The sequence below is a fragment of the Batrachochytrium dendrobatidis genome, assembly GCF_000203795.2.
Source record: "Batrachochytrium dendrobatidis JAM81 unplaced genomic scaffold BATDEscaffold_41, whole genome shotgun sequence".
In the NCBI taxonomy this organism is placed as follows: domain Eukaryota; kingdom Fungi; phylum Chytridiomycota; class Chytridiomycetes; order Rhizophydiales; genus Batrachochytrium; species Batrachochytrium dendrobatidis.
Genome location: NW_006281130.1, coordinates 1 through 15,165, shown reverse-complemented (window position 1 = coordinate 15,165; position 15,165 = coordinate 1). Strand labels below are relative to the sequence as shown.

General features: G+C 39.3%; 6 protein-coding genes across 6 annotated transcripts; 2 read left to right on the top strand and 4 right to left on the bottom strand.

Moving 5' to 3' along the window:
- Positions 1–105: 105 nt before the first annotated feature.
- Positions 106–3,490, bottom strand: BATDEDRAFT_28801 (uncharacterized protein; the record flags this gene model as incomplete). The annotated part of the gene is made up of 8 exons (XM_006683185.1): positions 106–425; positions 554–1,146; positions 1,236–1,874; positions 1,950–2,074; positions 2,162–2,261; positions 2,333–2,473; positions 2,508–2,785; positions 3,310–3,490. Coding segments are annotated over 8 exons (2,377 nt in total), but the record flags the coding sequence as incomplete, so codon positions are not given.
- A 478-nt stretch (positions 3,491–3,968) lies between these two features.
- Positions 3,969–4,865, bottom strand: BATDEDRAFT_93013 (uncharacterized protein; the record flags this gene model as incomplete). The annotated part of the gene is made up of 1 exon (XM_006683184.1): positions 3,969–4,865. The coding sequence occupies one exon, from the start codon at positions 4,863–4,865 to the stop codon at positions 3,969–3,971; it is 897 nt and encodes a 298-aa protein (XP_006683247.1).
- A 1,499-nt stretch (positions 4,866–6,364) lies between these two features.
- BATDEDRAFT_93012 (uncharacterized protein) lies at positions 6,365–7,572 on the bottom strand (the record flags this gene model as incomplete). Its single annotated transcript, XM_006683183.1, has 3 exons — positions 6,365–6,652; positions 6,753–7,057; positions 7,467–7,572. 3 exons carry the CDS (start codon positions 7,570–7,572, stop codon positions 6,365–6,367), a joined length of 699 nt encoding a protein of 232 aa, XP_006683246.1.
- A 455-nt stretch (positions 7,573–8,027) lies between these two features.
- Positions 8,028–10,427, top strand: BATDEDRAFT_93009 (uncharacterized protein; the record flags this gene model as incomplete). The annotated part of the gene is made up of 8 exons (XM_006683187.1): positions 8,028–8,041; positions 8,069–8,087; positions 8,457–9,175; positions 9,249–9,291; positions 9,362–9,506; positions 9,576–9,627; positions 9,704–9,809; positions 9,921–10,427. The coding sequence occupies 8 exons, from the start codon at positions 8,028–8,030 to the stop codon at positions 10,425–10,427; spliced, it is 1,605 nt and encodes a 534-aa protein (XP_006683250.1).
- Positions 10,428–10,890: 463 nt separating this feature from the next.
- BATDEDRAFT_15036 (uncharacterized protein) lies at positions 10,891–12,901 on the top strand (the record flags this gene model as incomplete). The annotated part of the gene is made up of 9 exons (XM_006683186.1): positions 10,891–10,969; positions 11,085–11,210; positions 11,348–11,511; positions 11,635–11,716; positions 11,825–11,920; positions 11,993–12,093; positions 12,208–12,281; positions 12,362–12,563; positions 12,644–12,901. The coding sequence occupies 9 exons, from the start codon at positions 10,891–10,893 to the stop codon at positions 12,899–12,901; spliced, it is 1,182 nt and encodes a 393-aa protein (XP_006683249.1).
- A 94-nt stretch (positions 12,902–12,995) lies between these two features.
- BATDEDRAFT_28797 (uncharacterized protein) lies at positions 12,996–15,165 on the bottom strand (the record flags this gene model as incomplete). Its single annotated transcript, XM_006683182.1, has 5 exons — positions 12,996–13,094; positions 13,184–13,269; positions 13,387–13,871; positions 14,000–14,592; positions 14,682–15,165. Coding segments are annotated over 5 exons (1,747 nt in total), but the record flags the coding sequence as incomplete, so codon positions are not given.

Here is a 15,165-nt window from a genome sequence, read left to right as displayed (position 1 = left end):
TCCATTCATCAGCAGATAAAGCCGGATTTTCAACATCTCTCGTTGATACAAAAATATCATCTTGGAAATACTCTTTCTGTAGTCTTGGTACTGTAAATGAAATACTTTCCACCGACGTTGGAGTAAGCCTAAATCCCTTCAAAACTTCAATTTCCTTGACGTTACAATGCCGTTTAGGTAATAGTGCCATAGATAGTTGCCGGATTCCACCAGGAACACTGTAGCGAGTGAGAAATAGCGGCTCGGGTTCGGTAGAAAGGTGATAAAATGTGACAACAGACTCTCCTCGACCACAAAGAATGAGAAGACCTGTGTCGTGATCATAAAAGGGAATCAGCATGCTAGGTGACGTGTCAAGTGGAGTGGAACAAACAGGCAGTGTCAGATTCTGACTATCGTATTGAATAATTTCTCGCTGGTTTGCTCTAAATTCCATCAACAACAATCAACCATGACAATCGGTCAAGTATGGATTGTTATCTTTAGTCAGTCTCAAATATACGTTTACAAGTACCGTTGGAATGCATATATTTGTTTTATCAAGCGTTATTACCTGGCATATCCCACGGAAACCAGTCGTCCAGTATCGCCAATCCATAAAATACGTGCAGCTTTGGTTCCTTGGTGCGATGGTCCACTTTGAAGCTCTAGTCCAGTGTGACTGTCATAAACACGAATGGTTTTATCACGCAAAATCGCTGCAATACAGTTTCCATCATAACTGAATGCCACACTAAGTGCTTGATCAGGAAGTGTCATGGTAGAAATAAGTTTCTTGGTGCAAATATTCCAAATCTTAATCAGTGGTGAGTCTTGTTCAGGTGAATAGGACATGATAATATCTAACGCCATTGGATGAAATTGTAAAAGAACAACTCGACCATTATGCGCAGGGAAAAAGTTGTTTTCTTGATAAAGATCATCAGTTAGTCCGTTAGCAGGCAAATCAAAAATACGGATACGTCCATCCTCACAGCCCGTAATCAATCGATGCACATTGAATGGATCCAGTCTAAAATCTAGCATTTCTGATCCATTTACAATGCATGGAATTTTAACTGGAAAACGACCTTTGGATTCAACGGGCCACACACCAACACGACCGCCAGGGCCAGAAATTGAAAATGCAATAAATTTTGAATTGATCTGGAATGATTTATAAACATATGCCACACTATGAGCAACACTAGGCAAGACTGGGCTTGAAGTTTAAAAGTACACGAGTAGTAGCATACCTGAAATGCATCTGTCTCATTAGGAAAATTGACACTCAGTCCTTTTAGGTCATCATAATCGGTATTGGATTTGCCAGTGATAAATCTGTAAGCAGAGTGTTTGGGTAGATTAACCTTGGCAGAATTTTTAATTGCCGTTGGTATAGTAGTAGAAGCTGAATCAGGTGTATTGATTTGCATCTGTATATCCGATATGGAGTTTTTAGTGGAATCCAATAAAGGTTGTATTTGGTTTGGGAGTGTGGATAAAGAAGCAGTTGATTCAGTCGTAGTCACTGGAGCAAAACTTTGCCTTTTTGCTGGATCAAGTGAAACAATACGAGGAGTGGTATTGATGCCAGTCAGCCATTCAGTAACTGCCACTTGAGGAATATCTTCGCGAGTATCGGGAAAGATATCGGCGTGGAAGTCGGCATGGGTTTTACGCGGTACAACAGCAGATACAGGGATGATGTTGGAGCCATCAGATGCTACATTTAAAACTCGAGCAACTTCACATCCCATTATATCCAAACCGAGCTTGGGTACAAGACATGCACCAGAAAATGTGATACTTCCAACATAGGGATACACTCCAACATCAACGGGTGATTTTTCGTTTTCTGGCTTGAGTTCTAGCCACCAAACACTAGTGTCGCCCTATGTATAGAATAGGCAGTCATTTTCAGCTGAAGATAACATATAAATCTACTGTGATGGGTTAAATATCGATACCTTTCCAGAAAGAAACATCATTTTGGTGTCTGAATCATAAAGCGGAGTCAGAATGCCAGGAGATGTATCCAATTTGTTGGTAACAAGCGACTGAGTAAAATTCCTGAAATCCCAGATGGAATATTCTATTGTATTTCGTGTTAGATTTCAATTCAACCACCCAAAACAATTAATTGATACACAAAGTACAAAGACAACTATCCAAATCACACCTCGATCTCGTTTTGAATTGAAACCAGTTGAAAAGATCATATTCGATGCACCTGCCCAGACCACTCTGCTAGGTTTGATTCCATTATGAGAATTGACAGACTAGTAAAACAATCCAAGACTCATCGATTAGATTCAAATGCAATTTCCAAACTGAGATCAAATGCAGTTACTTTGATTGGAGTGGATCCGACACGAGGATCAAACACGCGCAGCATATTATCTTTTGAAATAGAAACCAGAAGCTGTCCATCTTCCTTCCTATGCAGAATTGAACGATCAAGAAGCATCCAAATAGAATCAGCATCATCTAACTGTACAAATGCACAAGAGTATTGGATTTAATACCAACCAGCTGATTGTCTGGACTACTTCCGAACAGTCCAGAGTAATTGCCATAGTTTCATGGCTAACATCCCAAAGTTTGACTTGGGCTGCTGATGCTACCGACAGTAGATTGCAAGCAATCGGATGAAACATGACAGTTTCTATGTGTTTTAGTTCAGCTGGCAATGTTAGCGCAGGGAGATCTGGTAGCGCTAGTCCAGATGTATTGTTTAATTCTGATGCACTGCATGGAACATGCCATAGCTTGACTGCACTGTTGGAATATCCAGACGGATATTCTTAAGCGGTAACCTGTGGCAAAGCTAGTTCTAAAAAAGCGCCAACTTAAACACAAGTTAAACCCCTTCATTACCAAAAATCCATGTGCTCCGTACCCTGCAACTCTCATCTCTAGGATTCAAGTTCTCAATAATCGGGTAGACGATCTCATTATTAAATTTACTAACTCCAGAAATCAACACTATTGGTTGTAACTTTCATTTACAACCTCTCATCATCAAACGTGTTAATTGTTCGTATCACAAGACAAACAATCAACTACTATAAAAGCTAAGATGCTTACTCTTATCAATAAACAACTCTTCAAACTATTTCATCTGTCCAACTACTTTATCAAACCCTTTTCACTACTATTGAAAAGACTAAGTTTGCTGATTTTGATTTCAAGTGCAACTTCCTCTTACACTTCTGATTTGTTCTCTTCTGATAACTACTAACAGTTACAGATTATACTTTACCTACTTTACTATACCATACTATACTATCAAACAAATCACGAAGCTCCTAATATTCTGACACATACGGGGACTCACTGCATATGGAACGGGACTGACAGGTATGTCTGAATTGATGGCAGATACTGCAGCTTCTCCAACAGAAAGTAATAAATTGATGGTATCTGCGTGGGGATGAGCTTCATAACTTGAACGTATGAGAATCAGTTTCCGGACGACGAATTCGCCCAACGGCTCTTGCAAATGCATTGATAGAGTTTTTGTTGATTAATTTGAGCTCTTGTTCCAAAGCAGTGTCATTGAGAGTAGCAACTTGCCTTATCCATGCAATGAGTTGTACAGACATTACAATTGTAATAATCTTCATGCCACAGTTTGTAATAATATCAACATTTTCTGCTAAGTTTAGCAATTATAAATTATAAGTTGGCATCTTAATTCTAGTTAATGCAAACATTCAATGAATATATTAATTCGAAAGTCTAAAAAAAACCTATCAGAATACGATTCTTCATCCTTGACTTCCAAATCATCAGGTTAGAGAGAAGGGATTGCTATTCAAACCATGCTTTTCATTCTATGCATTTTTAATAGTCGTATTAATATAATTGACGAGCAGGAGCATTCAAATACTTTCGGAAAGAAACCTCATGGTGATGTAATTGATAGTTTGAATTTTAGTCAAAAGTGAATAGCTTAACTAGTGAAAAAGATTGGAAACATTTATTTAAACAAACTGGAAACTATTGATGGGAATAATGTGGGCTCTTGTGGCAAATCTGGTAGAGATTTTGTGGTACGTTTGAGTTACAGTGTCCATGTCCGGATTAAAAGAGGCATTTTCACAGCCAACATTGATTCCAACCAAACAGCCAGATGATTGATCAAAGCAGCCTCCACCAGAATCACCAGGGTTCGCTCCAGATGACCCAAGAGTGTGGCCAAACATATTCGGACGCTGTGAGCTAATCACTCCGGTTGAAATGGCAAATGGAGACTCTTGTTGATGGAGAGCAGAGAGGCCTAGTTGAACATAACGATGGCCATCAACAACAGGTTCCCAAATTGGCTCCTTCTCGCACAAATCAACATCACTTTCCAACAGCACCCAGTCACTCTCTGCATTTGTCTTGACCACTTTAACATCATATTCAACATTTCCTTCAGTAGAGTAGATTTTCATACTCATGCCAGGTTGTAGAGAGGAATGTTCAGTGTGGGCAAAAGTAACGGCTCTTCTCTTTTTGATGACGGTGACGCACCCCCAGCGTTCAGTTCTAAATAGATACCTCTTGCTCTTTTCAATCAAATCATCGACTTTTCTTCGCTTGGGTGAGCCTTTAGGTGGTATTTCTTGCATTTCGTCGTCGCTTGTAGAGGGAGAGCGGGTGAGTTGAGACTCTCTCTTGAGTAATTCTTTTTCTTTGCTTTGCAAACCAGTGAGGAAAGCTGTAGCTGAATCCAAGAGTTTTTCATATGAGGAAACTGCTTTCCCTTCCTGAATAGCCTTCTCCAACTGAGTTTTTGCCGTCTTTCTTTCTTGTTCTGCTTCATCGATTTTGGTCTGTAAAGCTTCAAGTGCTGCCTTGCAAATAGCGAGTTGTTGCTTTTTAGACGACGACATCTTTGTTTGTAGAGAAAAGTTTTGGTGACATGGTGAAACCTCGAATCAAATAATTATATTCAATCTCTAAATTCAATTAAAACTTGAATTTTCTACAATGAAAATGCCAGGAACTCTCATTCAAGTAAAACGGTATTATCGGGTGCTCTTTATATACTACTTACAATGATAAACAATCTGAGCCATCCAAATATGCTTGATATGGCTCCTATTCGAAGCGCACCAATGGCATGCTTGCATGCCATTCCACTCTTGGCAATCCTTGTGCAAATAGACTCTTGGAGCTTAATATATTCAACTTGCATGTGTGGCTCTGCTGCATCGCTTCTTTCAAACGGCTCTACGTGATGAACCGACAAGAGTGTTTCTAGAAAAAATACCACTGCAGTTTGAATAGAGCTATAATCTTGAACCACCACACAATGTTCATCCGTACTGGCCATCATCAACAGCGATTCTATAAGCATGGGCGTGTTTGCATACCGATAGGCTTGATTTGAATTTAGACAGATCAAAATGAATAGTCAGGCACTTTTCATGCAGCATAGATTAAAACACTCCATTACTCTTATACAGTTGAACATCACAATTTTACCTAGACTGACATCCACAGATATAATAAGCAATGCATGGTTAATGTGTGTGATCAGATCCGTTGCATACTTTACTTGTAGCTCACTATTTGAATTCTGTTCAAAATCCTCATAATCCAAATCAGCATCGCTTAATTGGTGTGGAACGTAGCATAACTGAATTGCCTGTAAAAGTGCATTTGATGTTGCATCTGTATTGGTCGATACGGAATCGCCTAAATTAACTTGTAAAATTTGACTACTAAAATACGTCGATATGTGAGCATTGGCTAATGCCACTGCCATATATAGCACAGTTCGATGCCCTATATAATTACAGTTTAATCACCAAAGGTTAAAAGCAATCTTGGATAGACACGCTTCAAGATATTTTGGCTTAGAACCCTATCAACTCACAATGCTTTGGTATCTTTTCAGGTATTTCCATCCATTTTATGCACATTGTCCAAACGGCAGTAGTCAAAGCATTGCTTGATGGATTATCTAAAAACAGGTCCAATTGAATTGAATACCATGTGATGGCACATATTGCAATCATCAGCAAAGTATTTATGGCTTTAGGTGCACTACTAATGATCAATGCCAGCTCCTATCAGAAATTGATTTTCCCATTTAGCATATTGCGTTATACTTGAGTTAGTCCAACTTGCGTAAATGGTTAAAAAGCAAAATTTAATCTAATGCACTGCAGTTGCTTACTGCCAATATTTGACAGCCATTTCTTGATTGAGAAAATATTTGAATCTTGGATGAACATGTTGCATATTCAAATGCCTTGGACATGAGCTCAATGTCATCTGTTAAATCTGAAAGGTTTTCGTAGATTGCTTCAATCTCTGCAATAAGCCATGTTTGCGTCTGGTTATACCAAATCATTTAAACAAAACAGTGTTTAGCTCTAAGCAGTTATAAAAACAAACTAGATGTCAGCTTTAAACTTGCAATGTTTTGGACAAGCGATTTCCATGCATCCACTCCGTCAACAATAGTCCATAGCCATTCGAGAATATTTCTGTCATGAGTGCGATCTACCGCAAAAAATGACAATGCCATGATGGCTTGTGAAGAATAAGGGGTTTCATTGGCATCTGATTGAGCGCGTATTGTATTCCAGTGATTGTCTGTCCATTGAAATAAACACGACATGGTATATGGTCTAAGAATAGCTGCATTCGACGAGTTTCCCATGGATACCTACAGCCCATCAAGAAATGATCACAACAATAAATTTACTGGCACATACATTGATAGATTGTAGTGATTTCCAGTGTAAAAACATTCAAGGTTGACATACACTAAAAAGAAAAAGGACGTGATGGATAGTAGATCTCGTTGGTGGAATACAAGTTATTGTATCTGCAACCATAAGAATATGTGACACTGCATTTACTATTTTGTCGTTTTCGTGTTGGACACAGAACTCATCGTTTATGAAAGTGCCTGATCCAGTGTTTATCAAATCAACCCGACGTACTTTTCCATATGCAGTCAGAATGTACATCATGCATAGTCCAACATCCCGAAGAACATACATATCTGCTGCATGAGGAGAATTTAATATTTTAATGCAACGATCAAGTGCAGATGAGCTTGGGTAGTCTGAATAGGAGTTTGATTAATGAGTTAGATGATTATATTTTGGTATGGAAAATAAACAGTTTACTTGCCATTAATCAAAATCAAATGATACAGCCTGGATTCCTGCATATCCAAAGTTTCATTTATTTTTTTATTGATCTTGTCATACTCGTGAAAACATAGAATTTCTAAAATGCAATTTACGAATAGATCAAACACTGTATACTGAGCACCATTTGTGCTGTGAATCAATTCCATATTTAATTGCATAGTAGTTTTTTGTTTCATCTCTTGGGCAAGATCAATGTAGTGTGCGTCAACTTGAACCAATATGCAGATTGCGATTATTTTTAAATAACACGAAAACAAGTAAAAAGATTAAATTGAAATTATCAATTGTAGAATCAGAAACGACAGTAGTTTGTCTCACCTAGTTTGGTAGCAAGCTTAAAGCGCTCATCTGGGAGATCTGTAGTTGGAGTCTGTAATACTTTGGCCAAATGCCCAAACAAAACACTTGTATCTTCAATATCCATGCCATCAGATATACATGATTTTTTCTTGAATGGTTTAGTTCATGTTGATCAAGAGACTGGATGTGAGACAGTTTCCAAGGTGTACGCGCAGACTCAAAGCAGTGCATACCTCATTGCCAGCAGTGATTGGAGTAAGCAAATGATCAAATAAAATAAGAAGACGAGAGGCTTCCGATCCCAAAGTGCGAGTCGAATTCATTCAGTAGCTCAGCGTGGGTTGAGTTTCACGGCCGTTCGAGTCTGGCCGAGTTGCTGTTTGCTGCCATCAAAAGTCAACGAGTGCACGTGATCACTTTGCATTCTATTCAGATTGGCGTCGAGTGCACTTTGCTGAGCTGTCATTATGCATCTGTTCTCTGTTGCTCTTTCTCTGGTTTCTACTGCAGTTGTAGTGGTTGCTTCTGCAGATGATGCATCGTCTCAATCAAATTTTGCAGATAAATAGAATCTTGTCCATGAGTCTTTTAAAGTAAGTGTCTTGAACTTTTATATTCAGTTGGTCTGCATCTGCTGGAGTATCTATTCGCTCTGAATCATCAAAAGGATTCAGTCAGTTCCCGATATACAATTATTTCTAGATCTAGTTTTTTGATTTTTTGGGAGTGACAAGTGCTACATTCCTTGCTGAGGTTTTAGTTTCTTGACTTCACTATCTCCATAAAACATCTCGACTTTTTTCATTTACAACTATTTTGCTTTATTCAACATCTGAATTGTGATGCATTTTTGTACCATTTACTATAAATCTGTCTGCATTTTCCAGTACTGCTGTTGAATCTGTTCATTTTGCCTTTGCATTCACACGCTTTAAAACAGTTCATTTGATTATTCGAAATTATTCACACATTACATTTTGGTTTCTAAACTATGCTTGGTTTAAATAGCCCACCACTCTGACTGCACCATTTTTGGAACAATTTGGCGCTGACTGGGAAAAACGCTGGATTCCTTCGAATGCCAAAAAGATTGTTGATGGTGTCGAGGATGAGGATCTTCTTAGATATCGTGGCGAGTGGGCCGTTGAGCCTTCTACACCCATTGTCATTGCTGGAGACGAGGGTCTTGTTGTCAAGACTACCGCTGCTCATCACGCCATTTCTGCCAAGTTTCCCAAACCAGTTGATCCGACCGGAAAGAGCTTGGTTGTTCAGTACGAGGTCAAGCTTCAGAATGGTCTGGAATGTGGTGGTGCTTACATTAAGCTACTTTCTTATAACGATAAATATCAGGCTGATTCATTTGAGGACAAAACTCCTTATACTATCATGTTTGGTCCAGACAAGTGTGGAACCACCAACAAAGTTCATTTCATTTTTCGCCACAAGAATCCCCTTACTGGCGAGCTTGAGGAGAAACACCTTTCTTCGCCCCCTACCGCCAAAATTGACACCAATACTAACCTGTACACTCTGATCGTTCGTCCGGATCAAACTTTTGATCTACTGATCAACAATGTTTCTGCGTCATCCGGATCTCTTTTTGAAAACTTTTCTCCCCTCGTCAACCCGGCTGCTGAAATTGATGATCCTAGTGATAGGAAACCAATGGATTGGGATGACAACCCCAAAATCTCTGATCCTGCTGCATCCAAGCCTGCTGATTGGTATGTGTTTAATTTCCATTTAAGCTATTGGTTTTAATTGCTCACCCCTTGGTTGATATTGTAACCGTACTAGGGATGAAAACGCTCCCATGGAGATTCCTGACGAGACAGCATCGGTGAGTATTTTTTGGTAAATGGTCGAGAGGTGGTGCATTCAACTAACGTGCCAACTGATTTCTACTTTAGGAACCTGCTGATTGGTTGACTAACGAACCTCTGACTATTCCCGACCCTACCATTAAAAAACCAGAAGATTGGGATGACGAAGAGGATGGAGAGTGGACCGCACCATTGGTTGCCAATCCCAAATGCGAGACTGTTTCTGGATGTGGTATGTATCTGTGATTTTTCCTTGAGGGGAATTATATCGAAACCACTTGTTGACTTGAATTTTTGTTAGGCAAATGGCAGCGTCCACTTATCAAGAATCCTGCATACAAGGGCAAGTGGGTGTAAGTATTTGCCGTTTTATTTTCAAAACCATTAAGCTAGTAGGCTCGCGTCGTGTTAACGATACCTTTCTGATAGGGCACCATTTATTGATAATCCCAAATACAAGGGCATGTGGGCTCCTCGCAAAGTTGCCAATCCTCATTACTTTAACGACAAAACTCCATCCAACTTTGGCAAGATTGTAAGTAGCATCCACGATCTACGCTTATTTCGATTGTTGCATTAATGATCGTTGATGAATGATCTGTACTGAACTGTAAACGCCTTATTCAACTCTTGATATTCTGTGTAGGGTGCCATTGGTATTGAGCTATGGACCATGACCAATGGCATACAATTTGATAATATCTATGTCGGTCATAGTGCTGATGATGCCAAGAAGCTTGCTGAAGAAACCTGGGCAGTCAAATATAAGATTGAGAGTGCAGCGGAGAAGGTGGAGAAGGTGGAGAAAGGACCTGGTGCCTTGGACAAGGCAAAACAGTTTGCTGAAATTCTCAAGGATCAGTCACTCGAGTTTGTTGCTCGTGTACAAGAATCTCCTTTGGATGCGGTAAAAGAAATGCCTCATATTGTAGCATTGTTTGTTGCTGTACTTCTCTTGCCCGTATTGCTTTTCTCCCTGTTTGCAAGCAAGAGTGCACCTGCTGAGCCTGAAGAGGAGGAAGAAGAAGAGGAAGAAGAGGATGAGGAAGAAGAAGAAGAAGAAGAAGCAAAAGAAACTTCTAAATTAGTCAAGGAAACTGTCAAGGCCGGCCAGACTCCCTCAAAGTCCAAGTCAACGCCAAAAAAAGAATAAAACAATATTTTTTGCAACAGTTTATTGCACAATCGTAGATTACACTGTATTCACGTAAAGCGAAACACTAGACAGGTGTAAATGTGTAACAAATCACCGATTTCATGGCATGATGAGTGCCAAATTGACTGAATAACATTGTTTATGACCTCGAGTCTATTGGAGTACTCTTGAGATATGTTGAACTAGATTGCAAAGGTATCTGATATTAGAACAGAGTTTCAATGGAAAAAGTAACGATTGTTTATTCCGGAGTAAAATAGTCGATCCAAGATCAATACAAAAATGTTCAAAGCCATCTTAAGAGTCATGACGGCTGTGCTTTTTGAAGCAATCGGTTTGTAGCATAAGCGCGGTGAATGTTTAATCGTTTATTTCAAGTCGTTACAAGCGTTCCATTCTTCAATACAACTCCAACACTTGATTGTATTGATCAGACAATATGGATTTTATCACTAGCGATATGGCAACAATCATGCTTCATGCTGATCATCCTTCAACCCCTGATGTAGCAGTTCCTCTACATGTTTCAACCACCTTTGGTAAGACTTCACCTTCAATCTCGACTGCTGCCATCTTTCATGGCAGATCGTACGTGTTTATTAAAACATACCATCTTTGGATAATATACAATCTTTATATTAGTTCAAGGCAAAGCCTTTAATGATAAGTTTGCCATTTCAAAAAACTGGCTGCCAGCTTCAACTGATCAACCAGACCTATCCGCTCATGTGTATTCTCGACAAACGACTGAAGTCCGTAGCCGTCTAGAGTCCATTCTTGGTCATCTAGAACAAGGTAAAGTATCAACTGAAATCCTTGGCGTGGCTGATTTGAATGCAGATTGCATCAAACAGCAAATGTCGTTCGTTTAGTGCATATCTGACATTTTTGATTTGGCTTGCATTGTCAATGCGCAGGAAGTATGGCATATGCAGTTACATATGGATCTGGACTTTCGGCCATTTTTGCAGTGTTTCAGCTGATTCAGCCTAAGCGTATCCTGACCAGTACAGGAGGCTATAATGGCACACATGGCATTATTGAAATGTACATGCGAGGCCGTTCTGTGGTAATTCAATGTGTTGGTTTTGAACTCGTTATTCACGGCAAATATCACTACTAGATTAAAGTTTGCAATGCAGTTTCACCATTTGCTAATGCTATGTTTTTGATTTAGGAACTCTTTTACATTGAGAATGATAAGGATGGTTCATTGCTGAAATCGCTCGAAGCCGGTGATTTGGTCTGGCTAGAATCTCCTCAAAATCCGTGTGGAGAAGTTGCCGGTAATATTGTCTTGGTTTTGCTGATTTTCAATAGATTGTGATTCCTACTGTTTGGTGCAAGTGCTATTTCACTAATCATTCCAATTTCCTGGGTCTCTACATGCATAGATCTTCACTACTATACGACCAATCGCAAACCTGGCGTGATTGTAGGAATTGACTCTACATTTGCACCTCCACCACTTCAATGCCCTTTAAAGCATAGTATGTTTAGGCTCGCTATTATATTTCAAGTTTTATTTTAAAAGAATTTAACCAAATATCTCCGGGATATAGATGTCGATATTGTGATGCACAGTTCTACAAAGTTTCTGGGTGGTCACTCAGATTTGCTTGGTGGAGTTTTAATTACAAAAGATATTCACGTTAGGGATCAGGTTAGTTTTTAGTTGACTTGTATACTCGTTTACAATTTTTCAATAGATATATCATTTTCATGTATGTTTAAACTCGTAAACCTGATTTTTGAAATGCATATTGGTGTGTTTTAGCTTTTTAAAGACAGAGTACGCCTTGGAAGCAACATGGGAAGTATGGAGGCATGGCTGCTTCTCCGTAGTATGAGGTATGGTGCATTGATGTTTGTGTTGGTATTTTAGTACAGTTGCTGACTCATACTTGATTTCATGATGCTATGCATTTTAGATCTTACAAACTACGAATCCTGCAACAGTCGAGCAGTGCAACCACTTTGGTTAAATGGCTTAATTCGCGCATTTCCGGCGAGTCGAATGATGAGACCTTGGATATCATCGAAAAAGTATGGCATGCCTCCATCCCCGCCAATCCTGGTCATGAAGCTGCATTGCGTCAAGGAAGTGGATTCTCTGGCGTTTTTAGTGTCGAGGTATTTTACTAAATATCTATTTACTATTTTTAGTGCTATATGATGTCATACTGTGTACTTATTTCATATGTTGCGATTAGTTTAAATCTTTACACCACGCAAGACTCATTTGCTCAAATCTCAAGTTATTCATCAATGCCACATCACTGGGAGGTTGTGAATCGCTTGTTGAATGGCGTGCTGCTACTGGTGCCAGTGTCGAGCCAACTATCTGTCGATTTAGTATTGGTCTTGAAGATGTGGAAGATCTTCAAAAAGACTTGAGTGCTGGCATGCTCCAAGTTAAAAAGCTTGTGGAGGATATGGACGAGAAAAAGTCCAGTGAAGGTGGAAACTGATCTCTTATTGTGTTTGTGTTGACAGAATTACCATTAAATTGCTTTAGCTGGTATGCATTTAAAGTCAGTAAAATGTACAACAGTCAATGTTTATTTAATCCCATTCGTCATCCGCAACACCTTCAATCAAATCTTGTGGTAACGGGCCTTGTTTTGATTTTTCCATGGCTATATCAAACATGGCTTTTATACTCTGATGTAAATGAAGTTCAAAAATGGTCAAAAATCAATGTGTAATTGCTTTAAAATAATGTCATTTCAAGGCAAAATAACTATACTTACTGCTTCCTTTCGCTCATACTCGGTTTGCTCAACAACTAAATCAACAGTTTTTCGAATCACCTTTTGCTCAACTGGTGCAGTAGATACTGTAACAGGACAACATATTTTGAAGAATTAGCAAGTTCCACCAAACGTATACCCATATTACAGGAATCTGTTCAGTTTCCAATAAAAGCAAAGTTTAAAGCCAAAAACAAACTTACACAGTTGCATATCTGCTGGTTTAAGATCAATCAGTTTGACTGTTCCCGATTTCTTCATTGTCCATTCATCAGCAGATAAAGCCGGATTTTCAACATCTCTCGTTGATACAAAAATATCATCTTGGAAATACTCTTTCTGTAGTCTTGGTACTGTAAATGAAATACTTTCCACCGACGTTGGAGTAAGCCTAAATCCCTTCAAAACTTCAATTTCCTTGACGTTACAATGCCGTTTAGGTAATAGTGCCATAGATAGTTGCCGGATTCCACCAGGAACACTGTAGCGAGTGAGAAATAGCGGCTCGGGTTCGGTAGAAAGGTGATAAAATGTGACAACAGACTCTCCTCGACCACAAAGAATGAGAAGACCTGTGTCGTGATCATAAAAGGGAATCAGCATGCTAGGTGACGTGTCAAGTGGAGTGGAACAAACAGGCAGTGTCAGATTCTGACTATCGTATTGAATAATTTCTCGCTGGTTTGCTCTAAATTCCATCAACAACAATCAACCATGACAATCGGTCAAGTATGGATTGTTATCTTTAGTCAGTCTCAAATATACGTTTACAAGTACCGTTGGAATGCATATATTTGTTTTATCAAGCGTTATTACCTGGCATATCCCACGGAAACCAGTCGTCCAGTATCGCCAATCCATAAAATACGTGCAGCTTTGGTTCCTTGGTGCGATGGTCCACTTTGAAGCTCTAGTCCAGTGTGACTGTCATAAACACGAATGGTTTTATCACGCAAAATCGCTGCAATACAGTTTCCATCATAACTGAATGCCACACTAAGTGCTTGATCAGGAAGTGTCATGGTAGAAATAAGTTTCTTGGTGCAAATATTCCAAATCTTAATCAGTGGTGAGCCTTGTTCAGGTGAATAGGACATGATAATATCTAACGCCATTGGATGAAATTGTAAAAGAACAACTCGACCATTATGCGCAGGGAAAAAGTTGTTTTCTTGATAAAGATCATCAGTTAGTCCGTTAGCAGGCAAATCAAAAATACGGATACGTCCATCCTCACAGCCCGTAATCAATCGATGCACATTGAATGGATCCAGTCTAAAATCTAGCATTTCTGATCCATTTACAATGCATGGAATTTTAACTGGAAAACGACCTTTGGATTCAACGGGCCACACACCAACACGACCGCCAGGACCAGAAATTGAAAATGCAATAAATTTTGAATTGATCTGGAATGATTTATAAACATATGCCATATTATGAGCAACACTAGGCAAGACTGGGCTTGAAGTTTAAAAGTACACGAGTAGTAGCATACCTGAAATGCATCTGTCTCATTAGGAAAATTGACACTCAGTCCTTTTAGGTCATCATAATCGGTATTGGATTTGCCAGTGATAAATCTGTAAGCAGAGTGTTTGGGTAGATTAACCTTGGCAGAATTTTTAATTGCCGTTGGTATAGTAGTAGAAGCTGAATCAGGTGTATTGATTTGCATCTGTATATCCGATATGGAGTTTTTAGTGGAATCCAATAAAGGTTGTATTTGGTTTGGGAGTGTGGATAAAGAAGCAGTTGATTCAGTCGTAGTCACTGGAGCAAAACTTTGCCTTTTTGCTGGATCAAGTGAAACAATACGAGGAGTGGTATTGATGCCAGTCAGCCATTCAGTAACTGCCACTTGAGGAATATCTTCGCGAGTATCGGGAAAGATATCGGCGTGGAAGTCGGCATGGGTTTTACGCGGTACAACAGCAGATACAGGGATGATGTTGGAGCCATCAGATGCTACATTTAAAACT